Source organism: Bombina bombina, chromosome 3 (genome assembly GCF_027579735.1).
Source record: "Bombina bombina isolate aBomBom1 chromosome 3, aBomBom1.pri, whole genome shotgun sequence".
Classification (NCBI taxonomy): Eukaryota; Metazoa; Chordata; class Amphibia; order Anura; family Bombinatoridae; genus Bombina; species Bombina bombina.
Genome location: NC_069501.1, coordinates 660,166,753 through 660,190,803, shown reverse-complemented (window position 1 = coordinate 660,190,803; position 24,051 = coordinate 660,166,753). Strand labels below are relative to the sequence as shown.

Genomic DNA, 24,051 nt, shown 5'->3' with positions numbered 1-24,051 from the left:
GCCATTCAACCACATCGCAAACTACCTAATAAAGAAAATTAACCTCTAATTTGCCGAACCCCCACATTGCAATATGCCTAATTACACTATTAACCCCTAATCCACCATTGACCTACATTGCAAACTACCTAATATAGTATATTAACCTCTAATCTGTCGAACCCCCACAACACAATAAACCTAATAAATCTATTAACCCCTAAACCACCAACCTCCACAACACAATTAACCTAATTAAGCTATTAGCCCCTAAACCGCCAACCCCATACAACGCAAATAACTAATTTAATTACTAAGCCCCCTAACCTAACACCCCCTAAATTAACCCCAATTACCTATAATTAAAAATACTAAATTACAATTAAAATAAAAAATCTAACATTACTTTAAAAATAAAAAAACTAAGATTAAATTAATCTAAAATTATAAAAAAATAAAAAAGTCTAACATTACAGAAAATAATAAACCAAATTATAAAAAATAAAAAAATAAACCTAATCCCTTTGAAAATAAAAGTCCATCCAAAATAAAAACACCCCCTAATCTAAACTAAAAATAGCCCTTAAGAGGGCCTTTTGTAGGGCATTGCCCTAAGTTAAACAGCTCTTTTACATTTTAAAAAACTAAGTTCCCCCTAACAGTAACCCCCCCACCCTCAAACCCCCCAAAATAAAAAACATAACACTAAAAAATCCTCCCCAAAAAACCCAAACTACCCATTGCCCCTAGAGGGGCATTTGTATGGGCATTGCCCTTAAAAGGGCATTCAGTTCTTTTACTGCCCTTAAAAGGGCATTCAGCTCTTTTGCAAGTCTAACTCCAGATAGGTACTCACGGTGCCTGAAGTCCGGCGGTGAAGTCTTCTTCCAAGTGGCGACATCTATCTTCCTCCAGGACCGCAGAACTGAAGACCGGCGACCGCAGAGCCATGGAGCGTGGAGGATCCTCTTTGTACGATCAAGTTACGCGTTTAAATATGGCGTACCTTGCATTCCTATTGGCTGATTTGAATCTTCAAATTCAAATCAGCCAATAGGGTGATAGCTGCTATAATCCTATTGATATACATATATATTTACAATTTGCTGACATTGCTGAGCGACTAACCACATTCGCTGTGCTAGCTCTCATGCTGTGTCTCACTGCATGAGTACGAGGGTTCCATTGAAGCCTATGGAAGCGCACTCTTGTGAGCGCAATGCTCACGTTCCCATTGCTCTAAACTTGTAATACTAGCGTATATTAGCGTACGCTGGTATTACTCAGTGGAGCACAAATATCGCTTTCCACTTGTAATCTAGCCCTAAATGTTTTTACAATGTAATCATTGTTCAATTCCAAGTTATCTTTACAAAATATATTTAAAAAACAAAATTTATGCTTACCAGATAAATTCCTTTCTTTCCTGGCAGGGAGAGTCCACGACTTCATTCCTTACTGGAATATCAACTCCTGGCCACCAGGAGGAGGCAAAGACACCCCAGCCAAAGGCTTAAATATCCCTCCCACTTCCCCCATCCCTACAGTCATTTGGCAGAGGGAACGAGGAAAAGTAGGAGAAACATTAGGGTATAAAAGGTGCCAGAAGAAAATAAAGAGGGAGCCGTCTAAAAAATTCTCACGGGCGGGGTCGTGGACTCTCCCTGCCAGGAAAGAAAGGAATTTATCTGGTAAGCATAAATTTTGTTTTCTTTCCAAAGGAAACAATACCCAAGCTCCAGAGGACACTGAATTAATTAGCGTAGGGAAACTAAGGAAAAAGGCGGACCCTAATCTGAGGGCATCACAGCCTGCAACACCTTTCTCCCAAAGGCTGCTTCAGCCGAAGCAAACACATCAAATTTGTAAAACTTAGAAAAACATAATTTATGTAAGAACTTACCTGATAAATTCATTTCTTTCATATTGGCAAGAGTCCATGAGCTAGTGACGTATGGGATATACAATCCTACCAGGAAGAGCAAAGTTTCCCAAACCTCAAAATGCCTATAAATACACCCCTCACCACACCCACAATTCAGTTTAACTAATAGCCAAGCAGTGGGGTGATAGAAAAAGTAGTTAAAACCTTTAAAAAAGGAACTGGAAATATAATTGTACTTCTCATGGACTCTTGCCAATAAGAAATAAATAAATTTATCAGGTAAGTTCTTACATAAATTATGTTTTCTTTCATGTAATTGGCAAGAGTCCATGAGCTAGTGATGTATGGGATAGTAATACCCAAGATGTGGTACTCCACAGAAGTGTTACTAGAGAGGGTGGGATAAAAATAAAAACAGCCATTTTCCCCTGAAAAAATTAAATCCACATCCAAAAAAATAAGTTTTTCTCATAATTGAAAAGAAAAAACTTGAAACATAAGCAGAGGAATCAAACGAACAGCTGCCTGATTAACTTTTCTACCAAAAACTGATTCCAAAGAGGCAAAAACATCAAAACAGTAGAATTTAGTAAATGTATGCAAAGAAGACCAAGTTGCTGCTTTGCAAATCTGATCACTGAAGCTTCATTCAAGTGGAGACTGATCTAGTAGAATGAGCTGTGATTCTCTGAGGCAGAGCTTGACCCGACTCCAAATAAGACTGATGAATCAAAAGCTTTAACCAATAAGCTAAGGAAATGGCAGAAGCTTTCTGACCTTTCCTAGAACCAGAAAAGACAACAAATAGACTAGAAGTCTTCCTGAAATCTTTAGTAGCTTCAACATAATATTTCAAAGATCTTACAACATCCAGAGAATGTAAGGATGTCTCCAAAGAATTCTTAGGATTAGGACACAAAGAGGGAACAATAATTTTCCAATTAATGTTGTTAGAATTCACAACTTTAGGTATAAATTTAAATGAAGTCCGCAAAACTGCTTTATCCTGATGGAAAATCAGAAAAGGAGACTCACAAGAAAGAGCAGATAATTCGGAAACTCTTCTAGCAGAAGAGATAGCCAAAAGGAACAACACTTTCCAAGAAAGTAGATTAATATCCAAAGAATGCATAGGCTCAAAAGGAGGAGCCTGTAAAGCCTTCAAAATCAAATTAAGACTCCAAGGAGGAGAGATTGATTTAATAACAGGCTTGATACGGACCAAAGCCTGTACAAAACAGTGAATATCAGGAAGCATAGCAATCTTTCTGTGACATGAAAAAGAAAGAGCAAAGATTTGTCCCTTCAAGGAACTTGCAGACAAACCTTTATCCAAACCATTCCGAAGAAACTGTAAAATTCTAGAAATTCTAAAAGAATGCCAAGAGAATTTATGAGAAGAACAACATGAAAAATAAGTCTTCCAAACTCGATAATAAATCTTCCTAGAAACAGATTTACGAGCCTGTAACATAGTATCAATCACTGAGTCAGAAATACCTCTAAGACTAAGCGTTCAACTTCCATACCTTCAAATTCAACGATTTGAGATCCTGATGGAAAAACGGTCCTTGAGACACAAGGTCTGATCTTAAAGGAAGTGGTCAAGGTTGGCAACTGGACATCTGGACAAGATCCACATACCAGAACCTGGTATGCACCATGCTGGTGCTACCAGAAACACAAATGATTGTTCCATGATGTTCTTGGAGATCACTCTTGGAAGAAGAACTAGAGGCGGGAAGATATAAGCAGGTTAGTAAAACCAAGGAACTGCTAACGCATCCACTAACTCCGCCTGAGGATCCCTGGACCTGGACAAGTACTTGGGAAGTTTATTGTTTAGACGGGAAGCCATCAGATCTATTTCTGAACACTCCCCCGGATGTAAAGTCTGACGGCTGAGATAATCCACTTCCCAATTGTCTACACCTGGTATATGTACCGCAGAAATTAGACCAGAGCTGGATTCCGCCCAAGAAAGTATCCAAGATACTTCTTTCATAGCTAGGGGACTGTGAGTCCCACCCCAATGATTGACATATGCCACAGTTGTGATATTGTCCGTCTGAAAACCAATGAATGGTTCTTTCTTCAACAGAGGCCAAACTTGAAGAGCCCTGAAAATAGCACGGAGTTCTAAAATATTGATTGATAACCTCGCTTCTTGAGATTTCCAAACCACTTGTGCTGTCAGAGATCCCCAGACAGCTCCCCAACCTGAAAGACTTGCATCTGTTGTGATTACAGTCCAGGTTGCACGAACAAAAAAAGCCCCTTGAACTATACGATGGTGATCTAACCACCAAGTCAGAGAGAGTCGAACATTGGGATTTAAGGATATTAATTGTGAAATCCTTGTATAATCCCTGCACCATTGATTCAGTATACAAAGCTGTAGTCAATTCAAAGTAGTCAATTGAAAAAAAGACTAAACCCCAGGTAAGAAAAAAATTTCTTAAAAAATGTTTATTTTCCCCAAATATGAAACTGACAGTCTGCAGAAGGAAACACATAAACCTGACTCATGGCAAATATAAGTACAATACATATATTTAGAACTTTATATAAATGCATAAAGTGCCAAACCATAGCTGAGGTGTCTTAAGTAATAAAAAACATACTTGCCAAAAGACACCAATCCACATATAGCAGATAGTCAAACCAGTACTGAAACAGTTATCAGTAGAAGTAATGGTAAATTGAGAGTATATCGTTGATCTGAAAAGGGAGGTAGGAGATGAATCTCTACGACCGATAACAGAGAACTTATGAAATAGACCCCCGTAAGGGAAATCAACGTATTCAATAAGTGATACTCCCTTCACGTCCCTCTGACATTCGCTGTACTCTGAGAGGAATCGGGCTTCAACAATGCTGAAAAGCGCATATCAACGTAAAAATCTTAGCACAAACTTACTTCACCACCTCCATAGGAGGCAAAGTTTGTAAAACTGAATTGTGGGTGTGGTGATGGGTGTATTTAAAGGCATTTTGAGGTTTGGGAAACTTTGCCCTTCCTGGTAGGATTGTATATCCCATACGTCACTAGCTCATGGACTCTTGCCAATTACATAAAAGAAATATTGATTGGTAATCTCGCCTCTTGAGATTTCCAAACCCCTTGTGCTGTCAGAGATCCCCAAACAGCTCCCCAACCTGAAAGACTTGCATCTGTAGTGATCACAGTCCAGGTTGGCCAAACAAAGGAAGCCCCTTGAACTAAACGCTGGTGATTTAACCACCACGTCAGAGAGTGTCGAACATTGGGATTTAAGGATATTAATTGTGATATCTTTGTATAATCCCTGCATCATTGACTCAGCATACAAAGCTGGAGAGGTCTCATGTGAAAACGAGCAAAAGGAATCGCGTCCAATGCTGCAGTCATGAGGTCTAAAACTTCCATGCACATAGCTACTGAAGGGAATGACTGAGACTGAAGGTGCCGACAGGCTGCAACCAATTTCAAATGTCTCTTGTCTGTTAGAGACAGAGTCATGGTCACTGAATCTATCTGGAAACCTAAAAAGGTGACCCTTGTCTGAGGAAACAAGAAACTTTTTGGTAAATTGATCCTCCAACCATGTCTTTGAAGAAACAACACTAGTTGATTCGTGTGAGATTCTGCAGAATGTAAAGACTGAGCTAGTACCAAGATATCGTCCAAATAAGGAAACACCGCAATACCCTGCTCTCTGATTACAGAGAGTAGGGCACCTAGAACCTTTGAAAAAATTCTTGGAGCTGTTGCTAGGCCAAATGAAAGAGCAACAAATTGGTAATGCTTGTCTAGAAAAGAGAATCTAAGGAACTGATAATGTTCTGGATGAATCAGAATATGAAGGTATGCATCCTGCAAGTCTATTGTAGACATATAATGTCCTTGCTGAACAAAAGGCAGAATAGTCCTTATAGTCACCATCTTGAAAGTTGGTACTCTTACATAACGATTCAAAATTTTCAGATCCAAAACTGGTCTGAATGAATTTTCCTTCTTTGGGACAATGAATAGATTTGAATAAAACCCCAGACCTTGTTCCTGAAAAGGAACTGGCATGATTATCCCTGAAGACTCCAGGTCTGAAACACACTTCAGGAAAGCCTGAGTTTTTACTGGATTTGCTGGGATACGTGAAAGAAAAAAATCTTCTCACAGGAGGTCTTACTCTGAATCCTATTCAATACCCTTGAGCGACAATGCTCTGAATCCATTGATTTTGGACAGAATTTATCCACATATCCTTGAAAAACTCTAATCTGCCCCCTACCAGCTGAGTTGGAATGAGGGCCGCACCTTCATGCAGACTTAGGGGCTGACTTTGGTTTTTTAAAAGGCTTGGATTTATTCCAATTTTAGGAAGGCTTCCAATTGGAAACAGATTCCTTGGGGGAAGGATTAGATTTTTGTTCCTTATTTTGACGAAAGGAACAAAAACGGTTAGAAGCCTTAGATTTACCCTTAGGTTTTTTATCCTGAGGCAGAAAAACTCCCTTTTTCCCAGTAATAGTTGAAATAATAGAATCCAACTGAGAACCAAATAAATTATTACCTTGGAAAGAAAGAGATAATAATCTAGACTTAGATGTCATATCGGCATTCCAAGATTTAAGCCACAAAGCTCTTTCTAGCTAAAATAGCTAAAGACATGGATCTAACATCAATTTTGATCATATAAAAAATTGCATCACAAATAAAATGATTAGCATGTTGCAGTAAGTGAACAATGCTAGATATGTCAGAATCCAATTCTTGTTGCGTTAAATTCTCCAACCAAAAAGTTGATGCAGCCGCAACATCAGCCAAAGAAATTGCAGGCCTAAGAATTTGATCTGAATATAAATAGGCTTTCCTTAGATAAGATTCAAGTTTCCTATCTAAAGGATCTTTAAATGAAGTACCATCTTCCATAGGAATGGTGGTACGTTTAGCAAGAGTAGAAATAGCCCCATCAACTTTGGGGATCTTTTCCCAAAACTCTATAGAAATTGCTGGTAAAGGATACAATTTTTTAAACCTTGAAGAAGGAATAAAAGAAGTACCTGGCTTATTCCATTCCTTAGAAGTCATATCAGAAATAGCATCAGGAATAGGAAAAACCTCTGGAGTAACCACAGGAGGTTTAAAAACTGTTTTTCAACAGCATTTAATTGTTTACTAGTCTTAACGTCAAGATGACTGGCTTCCTCAATATCCAAAGTAATTAACACTTCTTTTAACAAAGAATGAATATACTCTATTTTAAATAAATAAGTAGATTTGTCAGTGTCAATATCTGAGGAAGGATCTTCTGAATCAGATAGATTCTCATCAGAGGAGGATAAATCATTTTGTTGTCGGTCATTTGAAATTTCATCAACTTTATGAGAAGTTTTAAAAGACCTTTTACGTTTATTAGAAGGCAGAAATGCAGACAAAACCTTCTGAATAGAATCAGTAACAATTTTTTTAGAATTCATAGGTATATCATGTACATTAGAAGTTGAAGGAACTGCAACTGACAAGTGATGCATACTCTCTCTGCATGTAAAAGTTTACCATGACAACTATTACAAATGACATTCGGAGATATAATTTCCACAATCTTACAACAAATGCACTTAGCTTTGGTAGAACCGATGTCAGGCAGCAAAGTTCCAACAGATACTTCTGAGACAGGATAAGATTGAGACATTTGCAAAATGTAAAAGAAAAAACAACATATAAAGCAAAATTATCAATTTTCTTATATGACAGTTTCAGGAATGGGGAAAAAATGCAAATAGCATAGCCGTCTGACATAAAAAAAAGGCAAGAGGCAAATAGCAATAGGGTAATAAATTAATGAAAAATTTGGTGCCAATTTATGACTCATAACGTAATTGAAATTTTTTTGGCACCAACAACATCCGGAAATGACACACTTGCGCCACTAACGAAGCAACCCTGTGTAAGGACTCTGCGTCAACTACGACGCAGGAAATGACGAACGGAAGTACATTTGCGTCAAAAAATTCTCGCGCCAAGAATGACGCAATAAAGTCTAGCATTTGGCGCACCCATAGGCCTAGTACTGCCCGCAATTTGCAAGAAAAAAGGAAATTTATGCTTACCTGATAAATTGATTTCTTCTACGATACGACGAGTCCACTGATTCATCCTTACATGTGGGATATCCTCCTGCTAACAGGAAGTGGCAAAGAGCACCACAGCAGAGCTGTATATATAGCTCCTCCCTTCTCTCCACCCCCAGTCACTTGACCGAAGGTATAGGAAGAGAAAAGAAAAGCTAAAAGGTGCCGAGGTGACTGAAGTTTTGAAAAACAAAAATATAATCTGTCTAAAAATGACAGGGAGGGCCGTGGACTTGTCGTATCGTAGAAGAAATCAATTTATCAGGTAAGCCTAAATTTCCTTTTCTTCTACTAGATACGACGAGTCCACGGATTCATCCTTACTTGTGGGATACAATACCTAAGCAACAGGACACGGATGAACGGGAGGGACAAGACAGATACCTAAACGGAAGGCACCACTGCTTGAAGAACTTTTCTCCCAAAAATAGCCTCAGAAGAAGCAAAAGTATCAAATTTGGAAAAGGTATGAAGGGAGGACCAAGTCACAGCCTTACAAATCTGTTCAACAGAAGCATAGTTTTTAAAAGCCCATGTGGAAGCCACCGCTCTAGTTGAATGAGCTGTAATTTTTTCAGGAGGCTGCTGTCCAGCAGTCTCGTATGCCAAACGGATGATGCTTTTTAGCCAAAAAGAATGAGAGGAAGCTGTAGCTTTTTGACCCCTACGCTTTCCAGAATAGACAACAAATAGAGAAGATGTTTGACAGAAATCCTTGGTCGCTTGTAAGTAAAACTTCAAGGCACGAACCACGTCCAAGTTATGTAACAGACGCTCCTTCTTAGAAGAAGGATTAGGACACAAAGAAGGAACAACAATTTCCTGATTAATATTCTTATTTGAAACAACCTTAGGAAGAAATCCAGGTTTATTACGCAAAATCACCTTATCAGAATGGAATATAAGATAAGGCGAGTCACATTGTAACGCAGAAAGCTCAGAAACTCTTCGAGCAGAAGAGATAGCAACTAAAAACAAAACTTTCCAAGATAAAAGCTTAATATCTATGGAATGCATGGGTTCAAACGGAACCCCTTGAAGAACATTGAGTACTAAATTCAAACTCCATGGCAGAGCAACAGGTTTAAACACAGGATTGATTCTGACTAAAGCCTGACAAAAAGACTGAACTTCTGGGACGTTCACCAGACGTCTGTGTAGTAAAATTGACAAAGCAGAAATTTGTCCCTTTAAGGAACTAGCTGATAATCCCTTCTCCAATCCTTCTTGGAGAAAGGACAAAATCCTAGGAATCCTAACCGTACTCCATGAGTAGCCCTTGGATTCACCATATCTTATGGTAAATTTTCCTAGTGACAGGCTTGCGAGCCTGAATCAAGGTATCAATGACCGGCTCAGAGAATCCCGCTTAGATAAAATCAAGCGTTCGATCTCCAGGCAGTCAGCTGCACAGAATTTAGATTTGGATGTTGGAACGGACCTTGGGTTAGAAGGTCCTGTCTCAGTGGCAGAGATGACATTTCCACTAGATCTGCATACCAAGTCCTGCGTAGCCACGCAGGCGCTATCAGTATTACCGAAGCCCTCTCCTGTTTGATTCTGGCAATCAGACGAGGTAGGAGAGGAAAAGGAGGAAACACATAAGCCAGGTTGAACGACCAAGGTACTGCTAGAGCATCTATCAGTACTGCTTGGGGATCCCTTGATCTGGACCCGTAACAAGGAATTTTGGCATTCTGACGAGATGCCATCAGATCCAATTCCTGTGTGCCCCATTGAAGGATCAATGCTGCAAACACCTGCGGATGGAGCTCCAACTCCCCCGGATGAAAAGTCTGACGATTTAGAAAATCCGCTTCCCAGTTCTCTACTCCTGGGATATAGATTGCTGATAGATGGCAAAAGTGAGTCTCAGCCCATCGAATTATCTTGGAAACCTCTGTCATCGCTAGAGAACTCTTTGTTCCCCCTTGATGATTGATATATGCTACAGTCGTGAAATTGTTTGGAACTAGCAAAGTGCTACTTGTACTTATTGCCCTATAACTTGCAAAAAAAGCAAAGAACATGTAAACATTGGTTATTTCTAAACTCAGGACATAATTTAGAAACTATTTAGCATGGTTTTTTTTTGGTGGTTGTAGATGTGTAACAGAATTTGGGGGTCAAAGTTAGAAAAGGTGTAGTTTTTTTTCTTTTTTTTTTCATCATAATTTCAATTTTTTTTATAGTAAATTATATATATGATATGATGAAAATAATAATATCTTTAGAAACTTCATTTAATGGTGAGAAAAACTGTATAATATGTGTGGGTACAGTAAATGAGTAAGAGGAAAATTACAGCTTAAGACAAACACTGCAGAATTGTAAAAACAGCCCTGGTCCTTAATAGTTAGAAAATTAAAATGGTCTGGTTACTAAGGGGTTAAATAAGACAAGACCATCCTAGGCAGTGCAGGCACAATGCCAGGGTTTTAAATAAGTAAAAGCATTTAAAACCCAGGGGGTTGGTGGACAAGTTCACATTTCAACTTGGTAGGGCCATGGATCTCACAAGGAACCACTCACTGTAGACCAGAGAATTGATGCTCAAGTCCACTTTTGAGCTGGGAGGCATGTGACATTTCTAACTGAGAAAAGACTTTTCACTGCCTGGCTTAAAATTGGTTAGAGGACCCCTCTCAACAACGAGTAAATCTGGACTTCCCTTTCACCTCACTGCTCATCAAGGAGGCAGAAGAAAATGACAGAGAATCATATAAAGTGGGAGGAATTTAAAGTTCTGGTGTATTGGTGTTATCTTTTGCCTCCTCCTAGTAGTCAGGAGGGGAGTTCCCACATGTGATGGCTCGAGGACTCTCACTATATGATATTGTTTTTTGGACCCAACTTGTAATCTAGACCTTAGTGTAGTCATAGCACTTTTAAAGTTTAATGTTGCTGCTTGATGGAATTAACTTTTTAAAGGTCTGACTTACCATTGTTTCCAGGGGTTTGTAATGAATCTCCAGTTATCTTGCACCATCCAATTGGGAAGATGTCACGGGAGTCATATTTGCACCAGTAGTCAAATGCTCCTCTCCAACCATCAAATGTGATAAAAATGTCTCCCCCTCTGACATCCCCGATAGTGGCTGGGCAGATCAAATGAGGGTGTTTCTTATCTACTGCTTCTAGTTTCATTCCCTTTTTAAAGAAGTTCTCAGATGGCTTCTGAGGTTCCTAATAAGTGGTACAAGAAATACAAATATTAGAGATTCAATATACCACAGGTATTAATAATACATTCCATTTGTTTTTTGTTTGTTTTTGTTTTCATTTATGCCAGGTATTACATTTTCACTTAAACACTAACTGATAAATTCAATAACGAAAAGGTCCAAATATAAATTATTATAACAGCAAGTTTGCAATAATCAGGTCTTGATAAATTTAGCTGTGGGACGCTATCACTAAAACAAAATAAGAAACAAAATAAGAAACAGAGAAATGATCAAGCACAGCCGTATAGCCAAGATTGGTGCATTATGTAGTATCTGTGTGAGTGTTGGAATTGTCTAAATTCAATAACGGATCACTCTATTATCTCCAACATCTCCAGTTTCACCTTTTACTATGTTATCCTAGGTTGCTGATTAATTAAACCTCACTAATCTCTCTACTCTTTAAAGGGACAGTAAACACAAATTTTCATATAACTGCATGTAATAGAAACTTCTATAAAGAATAATATGCAGATACTGATCTAAAAATCAAGTATAAAACAGTTTAAAAACTCACTTAGAAGCTTCTAGTTTAGCTCTGTTTAAAAGGTTACTGGACCACCCACTGCAAGTGGGAAATATCAGACACTTCCCTCTCCTCTTTCCTTTACATATGAAAAACAGAATTTATGTTTACCTGATAAATTACTTTCTCCAACGGTGTGTCCGGTCCACGGCGTCATCCTTACTTGTGGGATATTCTCTTCCCCAACAGGAAATGGCAAAGAGCCCAGCAAAGCTGGTCACATGATCCCTCCTAGGCTCCGCCTACCCCAGTCATTCGACCGACGTTAAGGAGGAATATTTGCATAGCAGAAACCATATGATACCGTGGTGACTGTAGTTAAAGAAAATAAATTATCAGACCTGATTAAAAAACCAGGGCGGGCCGTGGACCGGACACACCGTTGGAGAAAGTAATTTATCAGGTAAACATAAATTCTGTTTTCTCCAACATAGGTGTGTCCGGTCCACGGCGTCATCCTTACTTGTGGGAACCAATACCAAAGCTTTAGGACACGGATGATGGGAGGGAGCAAATCAGGTCACCTAGATGGAAGGCACCACGGCTTGCAAAACCTTTCTCCCAAAAATAGCCTCAGAAGAAGCAAAAGTATCAAACTTGTAAAATTTGGTAAAAGTGTGCAGTGAAGACCAAGTCGCTGCCCTACATATCTGATCAACAGAAGCCTCGTTCTTGAAGGCCCATGTGGAAGCCACAGCCCTAGTGGAATGAGCTGTGATTCTTTCGGGAGGCTGCCGTCCGGCAGTCTCGTAAGCCAATCTGATGATGCTTTTAATCCAAAAAGAGAGAGAGGTAGAAGTTGCTTTTTGACCTCTCCTTTTACCGGAATAAACAACAAACAAGGAAGATGTTTGTCTAAAATCCTTTGTAGCGTCTAAATAGAATTTTAGAGCGCGAACAACATCCAAATTGTGCAACAAACGTTCCTTCTTTGAAACTGGTTTCGGCACAGAGAAGGTACGATAATCTCCTGGTTAATGTTTTTGTTAGAAACAACTTTTGGAAGAAAACCAGGTTTAGTACGTAAAACCACCTTATCTGCATGGAACACCAGATAAGGAGGAGAACACTGCAGAGCAGATAATTCTGAAACTCTTCTAGCAGAAGAAATTGCAACCAAAAACAAAACTTTCCAAGATAATAACTTAATATCAACGGAATGTAAGGGTTCAAACGGAACCCCCTGAAGAACTGAAAGAACTAAGTTGAGACTCCAAGGAGGAGTCAAAGGTTTGTAAACAGGCTTGATTCTAACCAGAGCCTGAACAAAGGCTTGAACATCTGGCACAGCTGCCAGCTTTTTGTGAAGTAACACAGACAAGGCAGAAATCTGTCCCTTCAGGGAACTTGCAGATAATCCTTTTTCCAATCCTTCTTGAAGGAAGGATAGAATCTTAGGAATCTTAACCTTGTCCCAAGGGAATCCTTTAGATTCACACCAACAGATATATTTTTTCCAAATTTTGTGGTAAATCTTTCTAGTTACAGGCTTTCTGGCCTGAACAAGAGTATCGATAACAGAATCTGAGAACCCTCGCTTCGATAAGATCAAGCGTTCAATCTCCAAGCAGTCAGCTGGAGTGAGACCAGATTCGGATGTTCGAACGGACCTTGAACAAGAAGGTCTCGTCTCAAAGGTAGCTTCCATGGTGGAGCCGATGACATATTCACCAGATCTGCATACCAAGTCCTGCGTGGCCACGCAGGAGCTATCAAGATCACCGACGCCCTCTCCTGATTGATCCTGGCTACCAGCCTGGGGATGAGAGGAAACGGCGGGAATACATAAGCTAGTTTGAAGGTCCAAGGTGCTACTAGTGCATCCACTAGAGCCGCCTTGGGATCCCTGGTTCTGGACCCGTAGCAAGGAACTTTGAAGTTCTGACGAGAGGCCATCAGATCCATGTCTGGAATGCCCCACAGGTGAGTGATTTGGACAAAGATTTCCGGATGGAGTTCCCACTCCCCCGGATGCAATGTCTGACGACTCAGAAAATCCGCTTCCCAATTTTCCACTCCTGGGATGTGGATTGCAGACAGGTGGCAGGAGTGAGACTCCGCCCATTGAATGATTTTGGTCACTTCTTCCATCGCCAGGGAACTCCTTGTTCCCCCCTGATGGTTGATGTACGCAACAGTTGTCATGTTGTCTGATTGAAACCGTATGAACTTGGCCCTCGCTAGCTGAGGCCAAGCCTTGAGAGCATTGAATATCGCTCTCAGTTCCAGAATATTTATCGGTAGAAGAGATTCTTCCCGAGACCAAAGACCCTGAGCTTTCAGGGATCCCCAGACCGCGCCCCAGCCCATCAGACTGGCGTCGGTCGTGACAATGACCCACTCTGGTCTGCGGAAGGTCATCCCTTGTGACAGGTTGTCCAGGGACAGCCACCAACGGAGTGAGTCTCTGGTCCTCTGATTTACTTGTATCCTCGGAGACAAGTCTGTATAGTCCCCATTCCACTGACTGAGCATGCACAGTTGTAATGGTCTTAGATGAATGCGCGCAAAAGGAACTATGTCCATTGCCGCTACCATCAAACCTATCACTTCCATGCACTGCGCTATGGAAGGAAGAGGAACGGAATGAAGTATCCGACAAGAGTCTAGAAGTCTTGTTTTTCTGGCCTCTGTCAGAAAAATCCTCATTTCTAAGGAGTCTATTATTGTTCCCAAGAAGGGAACCCTTGTCGACGGAGATAGAGAACTCTTTTCCACGTTCACTTTCCATCCGTGAGATCTGAGAAAGGCCAGGACGATGTCCGTGTGAGCCTTTGCTTGAGGAAGGGACGACGCTTGAATCAGAATGTCGTCCAAGTAAGGTACTACAGCAATGCCCCTTGGTCTTAGCACAGCTAGAAGGGACCCTAGTACCTTTGTGAAAATCCTTGGAGCAGTGGCTAATCCGAAAGGAAGCGCCACGAACTGGTAATGCTTGTCCAGGAATGCGAACCTTAGGAACCGATGATGTTCCTTGTGGATAGGAATATGTAGATACGCATCCTTTAAATCCACCGTGGTCATGAATTGATCGAATGGTTTCCATCTTGAACGATGGAACCTTGAGAAACTTGTTTAAGATCTTGAGATCTAAGATTGGTCTGAACGTTCCCTCTTTTTTGGGAACTATGAACAGATTGGAGTAGAACCCCATCCCTTGTTCTCCTAATGGAACAGGATGAATCACTCCCATCGTTAACAGGTCTTCTACACAATGTAAGAATGCCTGTCTTTTTATGTGGTCTGAAGACAACTGAGACCTGTGGAACCTCCCCCTTGGGGGAAGCCCCTTGAATTCCAGAAGATAACCTTGGGAGACTATTTCTAGTGTCCAAGGATCCAGAACATCTCTTGCCCAAGCCTGAGCGAAGAGAGAGAGTCTGCCCCCCACCAGATCCGGTCCCGGATCGGGGGCCAACATTTCACGCTGTCTTGGTAGCAGTGGCAGGTTTCTTGGCCTGCTTTCCCTTGTTCCAGCCTTGCATTGGTCTCCAAGCTTGCTTGGCTTGAGAAGTATTACCCTCTTGCTTAGAGGACGTAGCACTTTGGGCTGGTCCGTTTCTGCGAAAGGGACGAAAATTAGGTTTATTTTTGGCCTTGAAAGGCCGATCCTGAGGAAGGGCATGGCCCTTACCCCCAGTGATATCAGAGATAATCTCTTTCAAGTCAGGGCCAAACAGCGTTTTCCCCTTGAAAGGAATGTTAAGTAGCTTGTTCTTGGAAGACGCATCAGCTGACCAAGATTTCAACCAAAGCGCTCTGCGCGCCACAATAGCAAACCCAGAATTCTTAGCCGCTAACCTAGCCACTTGCAAAGTGGCGTCTAGGGTGAAAGAATTAGCCAATTTGAGAGCATTGATTCTGTCCATAATCTCCTCATAAGGAGGAGAATCACTATCGACCGCCTTTACCAGCTCATCGAACCAGAAACATGCGGCTGTAGCGACAGGGACAATGCATGAAATTGGTTGTAGAAGGTAACCCTGCTGAACAAACATCCTTTTAAGTAAACCTTCTAATTTTTTATCCATAGGATCTTTGAAAGCACAACTATCTTCTATGGGTATAGTGGTGCGTTTGTTTAAAGTGGAAACCGCTCCCTCGACCTTGGGGACTGTCTGCCATAAGTCCTTTCTGGGGTCGACCATAGGAAACAATTTTTTAAATATGGGGGGAGGGACGAAAGGAATACCGGGCCTTTCCCATTCTTTATTTACAATGTCCGCCACCCGCTTGGGTATAGGAAAAGCTTCTGGGAGCCCCGGGACCTCTAGGAACTTGTCCATTTTACATAGCTTCTCTGGGATGACCAAATTGTCACAATCATCCAGAGTGGATAATACCTCCTTAAGCAGAGCGCGGAGATGTTCCAACTTAAATTTAAACGTAATCACATCAGGTTCAGCTTGTTGAGAAATGTTCCCTGAATCTGTAATTTCTCCCTCAGACAAAACCTCCCTGGCCCCATCAGACTGGTTTAGGGGCCCTTCAGAACCATTATTATCAGCGTCGTCATGCTCTTCAGTATCTAAAACAGAGCAGTCGCGCTTACGCTGATAAGTGTGCATTTTGGCTAAAATGTTTTTGACAGAATTATCCATTACAGCCGTTAATTGTTGCATAGTAAGGAGTATTGGCGCGCTAGATGTACTAGGGGCCTCCTGAGTGGGCAAGACTCGTGTAGACGAAGGAGGGAATGATGCAGTACCATGCTTACTCCCCTCACTTGAGGAATCATCTTGGGCATCATTGTCATTGTCACATAAATCACATTTATTTAAATGAGAAGGAACTCTGGCTTCCCCACATTCAGAACACAGTCTATCTGGTAGTTCAGACATGTTAAACAGGCATAAACTTGATAACAAAGTACAAAAAACGTTTTAAAATAAAACCGTTACTGTCACTTTAAATTTTAAACTGAACACACTTTATTACTGCAATTGCGAAAAAATATGAAGGAATTGTTCAAAATTCACCAAAATTTCACCACAGTGTCTTAAAGCCTTAAAAGTATTGCACACCAAATTTGGAAGCTTTAACCCTTAAAATAACAGAACCGGAGCCGTTTTTAACTTTAACCCCTTTACAGTCCCTGGTATCTGCTTTGCTGAGACCCAACCAAGCCCAAAGGGGAATACGATACCAAATGACGCCTTCAGAAAGTCTTTTCTATGTATCAGAGCTCCTCACACATGCGACTGCATGTCATGCCTGTCAAAAACAAGTGCGCAACACCGGCGCGAAAATGAGGCTCTGCCTATGATTTGGGAAAGCCCCTAAAGAATAAGGTGTCTAAAAAAGTGCCTGCCGATATAATCTTATCAAAATACCCAGATAAAATGATTCCTCAAGGCTAAATATGTGTTAATAATGAATCGATTTAGCCCAGAAAAAGTCTACAGTCTTAATAAGCCCTTGTGAAGCCCTTATTTACTATCTTAATAAACATGGCTTACCGGATCCCATAGGGAAAATGACAGCTTCCAGCATTACATCGTCTTGTTAGAATGTGTCATACCTCAAGCAGCAAGAGACTGCTCACTGTTCCCCCAACTGAAGTTAATTCCTCTCAACAGTCCTGTGTGGAACAGCCATGGATTTTAGTAACGGTTGCTAAAATCATTTTCCTCATACAAACAGAAAACAGAATTTATGTTTACCTGATAAATTTCTTTCTCCAACGGTGTGTCCGGTCCACGGCGTCATCCTTACTTGTGGGATATTCTCTTCCCCAACAGGAAATGGCAAAGAGCCCAGCAAAGCTGGTCACATGATCCCTCCTAGGCTCCGCCTACCCCAGTCATTCGACCGACGTTAAGGAGGAATATTTGCATAGGAGAAACCATATGGTACCGTGGTGACTGTAGTTAAAGAAAATAAAATATCAGACCTGATTAAAAAAACCAGGGCGGGCCGTGGACCGGACACACCGTTGGAGAAAGAAATTTATCAGTTAAACATAAATTCTGTTTTCTCCAACATAGGTGTGTCCGGTCCACGGCGTCATCCTTACTTGTGGGAACCAATACCAAAGCTTTAGGACACGGATGAAGGGAGGGAACAAATCAGGTCACCTAAATGGAAGGCACCACGGCTTGCAAAACCTTTCTCCCAAAAATAGCCTCAGAAGAAGCAAAAGTATCAAACTTGTAAAATTTGGTAAAAGTGTGCAGTGAAGACCAAGTCGCTGCCCTACATATCTGATCAACAGAAGCCTCGTTCTTGAAGGCCCATGTGGAAGCCACAGCCCTAGTGGAATGAGCTGTGATTCTTTCGGGAGGCTGCCGTCCGGCAGTCTCGTAAGCCAATCTGATGATGCTTTTAATCCAAAAAGAGAGAGAGGTAGAAGTTGCTTTTTGACCTCTCCTTTTACCTGAATAAACAACAAACAAGGAAGATGTTTGTCTAAAATCCTTTGTAGCATCTAAATAGAATTTTAGAGCGCGAACAACATCCAAATTGTGCAACAAACGTTCCTTCTTTGAAACTGGTTTTGGACACAGAGAAGGTACGATAATCTCCTGGTTAATGTTTTTGTTAGAAACAACTTTTGGAAGAAAACCAGGTTTAGTACGTAAAACCACCTTATCTGCATGGAACACCAGATAAGGAGGAGAACACTGCAGAGCAGATAATTCTGAGACTCTTCTAGCAGAAGAAATCGCAACTAAAAACAAAACTTTCCAAGATAATAACTTAATATCAACGGAATGTAAGGGTTCAAACGGAACCCCCTGAAGAACTGAAAGAACTAAATTGAGACTCCAAGGAGGAGTCAAAGGTTTGTAAACAGGCTTGATTCTAACCAGAGCCTGAACAAAGGCTTGAACATCTGGCACAGCTGCCAGCTTTTTGTGAAGTAATACCGACAAGGCAGAAATCTGTCCCTTCAGGGAACTTGCCGATAATCCTTTTTCCAATCCTTCTTGAAGGAAGGATAGAATCCTAGGAATCTTAACCTTGTCCCAAGGGAATCCTTTAGATTCACACCAACAGATATATTTTTTCCAAATTTTGTGGTAAATCTTTCTAGTCACAGGCTTTCTGGCCTGAACAAGAGTATCGATCACAGAATCTGAGAACCCTCGCTTCGATAAAATCAAGCGTTCAATCTCCACGCAGTCAGCTGGAGTGAAACCAGATTCGGATGTTCGAACGGACCCTGAACAAGAAGGTCTCGTCTCAAAGGTAGCTTCCAAGGTGGAGCCGATGACATATTCACCAGATCTGCATACCAAGTCCTGCGTGGCCACGCAGGAGCTATCAAAATCACCGACGCCCTCTCCTGCTTGATCCTGGCTATCAGCCTGGGGATGAGAGGAAATGGCGGGAACACATAAGCTAGTTTGAAGGTCCAAGGTGCTACTAGTGCATCCACTAGAGCCGCCTTGGGATCCCTGGATCTGGCCCCGTAGCAAGGAACTTTGAAGTTCTGACGAGAGGCCATCAGATCCATGTCTGGAATGCCCCACAGGTGAGTGACTTGGGCAAAGATTTCCGGATGGAGTTCCCACTCCCCCGGATGCAATGTCTGACGACTCAGAAAATCCGCTTCCCAATTTTCCACTCCTGGGATGTGGATAGCAGACAGGTGGCAGGAGTGAGACTCCGCCCAAAGAATAATTTTGGTTACTTCTTCCATCGCTAGGGAACTCCTTGTTCCCCCCTGATGGTTGATGTACGCAACAGTCGTCATGTTGTCTGATTGAAACCGAATGAACCTGGTCCTCGCAAGCTGGGGCCAGGCCTGGAGCGCATTGAATATCGCTCTCAGTTCCAGAATATTTATCGGTAGAAGAGATTCTTCCCGAGACCAAAGACCCTGAGCTTTCAGGGATCCCCAGACCGCGCCCCAGCCTATCAGACTGGCGTCGGTCGTGACAATGACCCACTCTGGTCTGTGGAACATCATCCCTTGAGACAGATTGTCCAGGGACAGCCACCAACGGAGTGAGTCTCTGGTCCTCTGATTTACTTGTATCTTCGGAGACAAGTCTGTATAGTCCCCATTCCACTGACTGAGCATGCACAGTTGTAATGGTCTTAGATGAATGCGCGCAAAAGGAACTATGTCCATCGCCGCCACCATCAACCCGATCACTTCCATGCACTGAGCTATGGAAGGAAGAGGAACGGAATGAAGTATCCGACAAGAGTCCAGAAGCTTTGTTTTTCTGGCCTCTGTTAGAAAGATCCTCATTTCTAAGGAGTCTATAATTGTTCCCAAGAAGGGAACCCTTGTTGACGGGGATAGAGAACTCTTTTCCACGTTCACTTTCCAGCCGTGAGATCTGAGAAAGGCCAGGACAATGTCCGTGTGAGCCTTTGCTTGAGGAAGGGACGACGCTTGAATCAGAATGTCGTCCAGGTAAGGTACTACTGCAATGCCCCTTGGTCTTAGCACCGCTAGAAGGGACCCTAGTACCTTTGTGAAAATCCTTGGAGCAGTGGCTAATCCGAAAGGAAGCGCCACGAACTGGTAATGTTTGTCCAGGAATGCAAACCTTAGGAACCGATGATGTTCCTTGTGGATAGGAATATGTAGATACGCATCCTTTAAATCCACCGTGGTCATGAATTGACCTTCCTGGATGGAAGGAAGGATAGTTCGAATGGTTTCCATCTTGAACGATGGGACCTTGAGAAATTTGTTTAAGATCTTGAGATCTAGGATTGGTCTGAACGTTCCCTCTTTTTTGGGAACTATGAACAGATTGGAGTAGAACCCCATCCCTTGTTCTCTTAATGGAACAGGATGAATCACTCCCATTTTTAACAGGTCTTCTACACAATGTAAGAACGCCTGTCTTTTTATGTGGTCTGAAGACAACTGCGACCTGTGGAACCTCCCCCTTGGGGGAAGTCCCTTGAATTCCAGAAGATAACCCTGGGAGACTATTTCTAGCGCCCAAGGATCCAGAACATCTCTTGCCCAAGCCTGAGCGAAGAGAGAGAGTCTGCCCCCCACCAGATCCGGTCCCGGATCGGGGGCCAATATTTCATGCTGTCTTGGTAGCAGTGGCAGGTTTCTTGGCCTGCTTTCCCTTGTTCCAGCCTTGCATTGGTCTCCAAGCTGGCTTGGCCTGAGAAGAATTACCCTCTTGCTTAGAGGACGTAGCACCTTGGGCTGGTCCGTTTTTACGAAAGGGACGAAAATTAGGTCTATGTTTTGCCTTGAAAGGCCGATCCTGAGGAAGGGCGTGGCCCTTACCCCCAGTGATATCAGAGATAATCTCTTTCAAGTCAGGACCAAACAACGTTTTCCCCTTGAAAGGAATGTTTAGTAGCTTGTTCTTGGAAGACGCATCAGCCGACCAAGATTTCAACCAAAGCGCTCTGCGCGCCACAATAGCAAACCCAGAGTTCTTAGCCGCTAACTTAGCCAATTGCAAAGAGGCGTCTAGAGTGAAAGAATTAGCCAATTTGAGAGCATTGATTCTGTCCATAATCTCCTCATAAGGAGGAGAGTCACTATCGAGCACCTTAAGCAGTTCATCAAACCAGAAATATGCGGCAGTAGTGACAGGGACAATGCATGAAATGGGTTGTAGAAGGTAACCCTGCTGAACAAACATCTTTTTAAGCAAACCTTCTAATTTTTTATCCATAGGATCTTTGAAAGCACAACTATCCTCTATGGGAATAGTGGTGCGTTTGTTTAAAGTAGAAACCGCTCCCTCGACCTTGGGGACTGACTGCCATAAGTCCTTTCTAGGGTCGACCATAGGAAACAATTTTTTAAATATGGGGGGAGGGACGAAAGGAATACCGGGCCTTTCCCATTCTTTATTAACAATGTCCGCCACCCGCTTGGGTATAGGAAAAGCTTCTGGGAGCCCCGGCACCTCTAAGAACTTGTCCATTTTACATAGTTTCTCTGGGATGACTAAATTTTCACAATCATCCAGAGTGGATAATACCTCCTTAAGCAAAATGCGGAGATGTTCCAATTTAAATTTAAATGTAATCACATCAGATTCAGCCTGCTGAGAAATGTTCCCTAAATCAGTAATTTCTCCCTCAGACAAAACCTCCCTGGCCCCCTCAGATTGGGTTAGGGGCCCTTCAGAGATATTAATATCAGCGTCGTCATGCTCTTCAGTAACTAAAACAGAGCAGCCACGCTTACGCTGACAAGGGTTCATTTTGGCTAAAATGTTTTTGACAGAATTATCCATTACAGCCGTTAATTGTTGCATAGTAAGGAGTATTGGCGCGCTAGATGTACTAGGGGCCTCCTGAGTGGGCAAGACTCGTGTAGACGAAGGAGGGAATGATGCAGTACCATGCTTACTCCCCTCACTTGAGGAATCATCTTGGGCATCATTGTCATTATCACATAAATCACATTTATTTAAATGAATAGGAATTCTGGCTTCCCCACATTCAGAACACAGTCTATCTGGTAGCTCAGACATGTTAAACAGGCATAAACTTGATCAGAAAGTACAAAAAACGTTTTAAAATAAAACCGTTACTGTCACTTTAAATTTTAAACTGAACACACTTTATTACTGCAATTGCGAAAAAATATGAAGGAATTGTTCAAAATTCACCAAATTTTCACCACAGCGTCTTAAAGCTTTGAAAATATTGCACACCAATTTTGGAAGCTTTAACCCTTAAAATAACGGAACCGGAGCCGTTTTAAGCTTTAACCCCTTTACAGTCCCTGGTATCTGCTTTGCTGAGACCCAACCAAACCCAAAGGGGAATACGATACCAAATGACGCCTTCAGAAGTCTTTTATAAGTATCAGAGCTCCTCTCACATGCGACTGCATGCCATGCCTCTCAAAAACAAGTGCGCAACACCGGCGCGAAAATGAGACTCTGCCTATGCTTTGGGAAAGCCCCTAAAGAATAAGGTGTCTAAAACAGTGCCTGCCGATATTATTATATCAAAATACCCAGATAAAATGATTCCTCAAGGCTAAATATGTGTTAATAATCAATCGATTTAGCCCAGAAAAAGTCTACAGTTTAAATAAGCCCTTGTGAAGCCCTTATTTACAATCGTAATAAACATGGCTTACCGGATCCCATAGGGAAAATGACAGCTTCCAGCATTACATCGTCTTGTTAGAATGTGTCATACCTCAAGCAGTAAGAGACTGCACTCTGTTCCCCCAACTGAAGTTAATTGCTCTCAACAGTCCTGTGTGGAACAGCCATGGATTTTAGTTACGGTTGCTAAAATCATTTTCCTCATACAAACAGAATTCTTCATCTCTTTTCTGTTTCTGAGTAAATAGTACGTACCAGCACTATTTGAAAATAACAAACTCTTGATTGAATAATGAAAAACTACAGTTAAACACTAAAAAACTCTAAGCCATCTCCGTGGAGATGTTGCCTGTACAACGGCAAAGAGAATGACTGGGGTAGGCGGAGCCTAGGAGGGATCATGTGACCAGCTTTGCTGGGCTCTTTGCCATTTCCTGTTGGGGAAGAGAATATCCCACAAGTAAGGATGACGCCGTGGACCGGACACACCTATGTTGGAGAAATCTTCATCTCTTTTCTGTTTCTGAGTAAATAGTACATACCAGCACTATTTTAAAATAACAAACTCTTGATTGAATAATAAAAACTACAGTTAAACACTAAAAAACTCTAAGCCATCTCCGTGGAGATGTTGCCTGTACAACGGCAAAGAGAATGACTGGGGTAGGCGGAGCCTAGGAGGGATCATGTGACCAGCTTTGCTGGGCTCTTTGCCATTTCCTGTTGGGGAAGAGAATATCCCACAAGTAAGGATGACGCCGTGGACCGGACACACCTATGTTGGAGAAAGACACTTTACACAAACAGGAATAAGTATACGTCAGTATTCTCCTAAAACTTTGGAGCTTGGTTAGGAGTCTGAAAATCAGAGCAATGTTAATTAAAAATAAGCAAAACTATCCATTTAAAACAAACAAACATAAATTATGCTTATCTGATAATTTAATTTCCATCTGTGGGAGGAGAGTCCACTGCTTCATTCATTACTTGTGGGAATTCACCAAGAGGAGGCAAAGACACCCCAGCCAAAGGCTTAAATACCTCCCCCTCTCCCCTCATCCCCCAGTCATTCTGCCAAGGGAACAAGGAACAGTAGGAGAAATATCAGGGTATAAATGGTGCCAGAAGCTTAATAATAAATTTAGGTCCGCCCACCGGAGAAACGGGCGGGTGCAGTGGATGCTCCTCCCACAGATGGAAATGAAATTATTAGGTAAGCATAATATATGTTTTCCGTCTTAATGAGAGGAGAGTTCACTGCTTCATTCATTACTTGTGGGAACAAATACCCAAGCTCTAGAGGACACTGAA

General features: G+C 41.7%; 1 protein-coding gene across 1 annotated transcript in view; it reads right to left on the bottom strand.

Moving 5' to 3' along the window:
* The window catches only part of SCML2 (Scm polycomb group protein like 2), a 787,256-nt gene that overhangs the window by 429,144 nt on the left and 334,061 nt on the right, over positions 1 to 24,051 (bottom strand). The window contains exon 6 of the mRNA XM_053707393.1: positions 10,921 to 11,164. Within this exon, the coding sequence (XP_053563368.1) occupies positions 10,921 to 11,164 (244 nt within the window). The remainder of the gene's footprint in view (positions 1 to 10,920; positions 11,165 to 24,051) is intronic.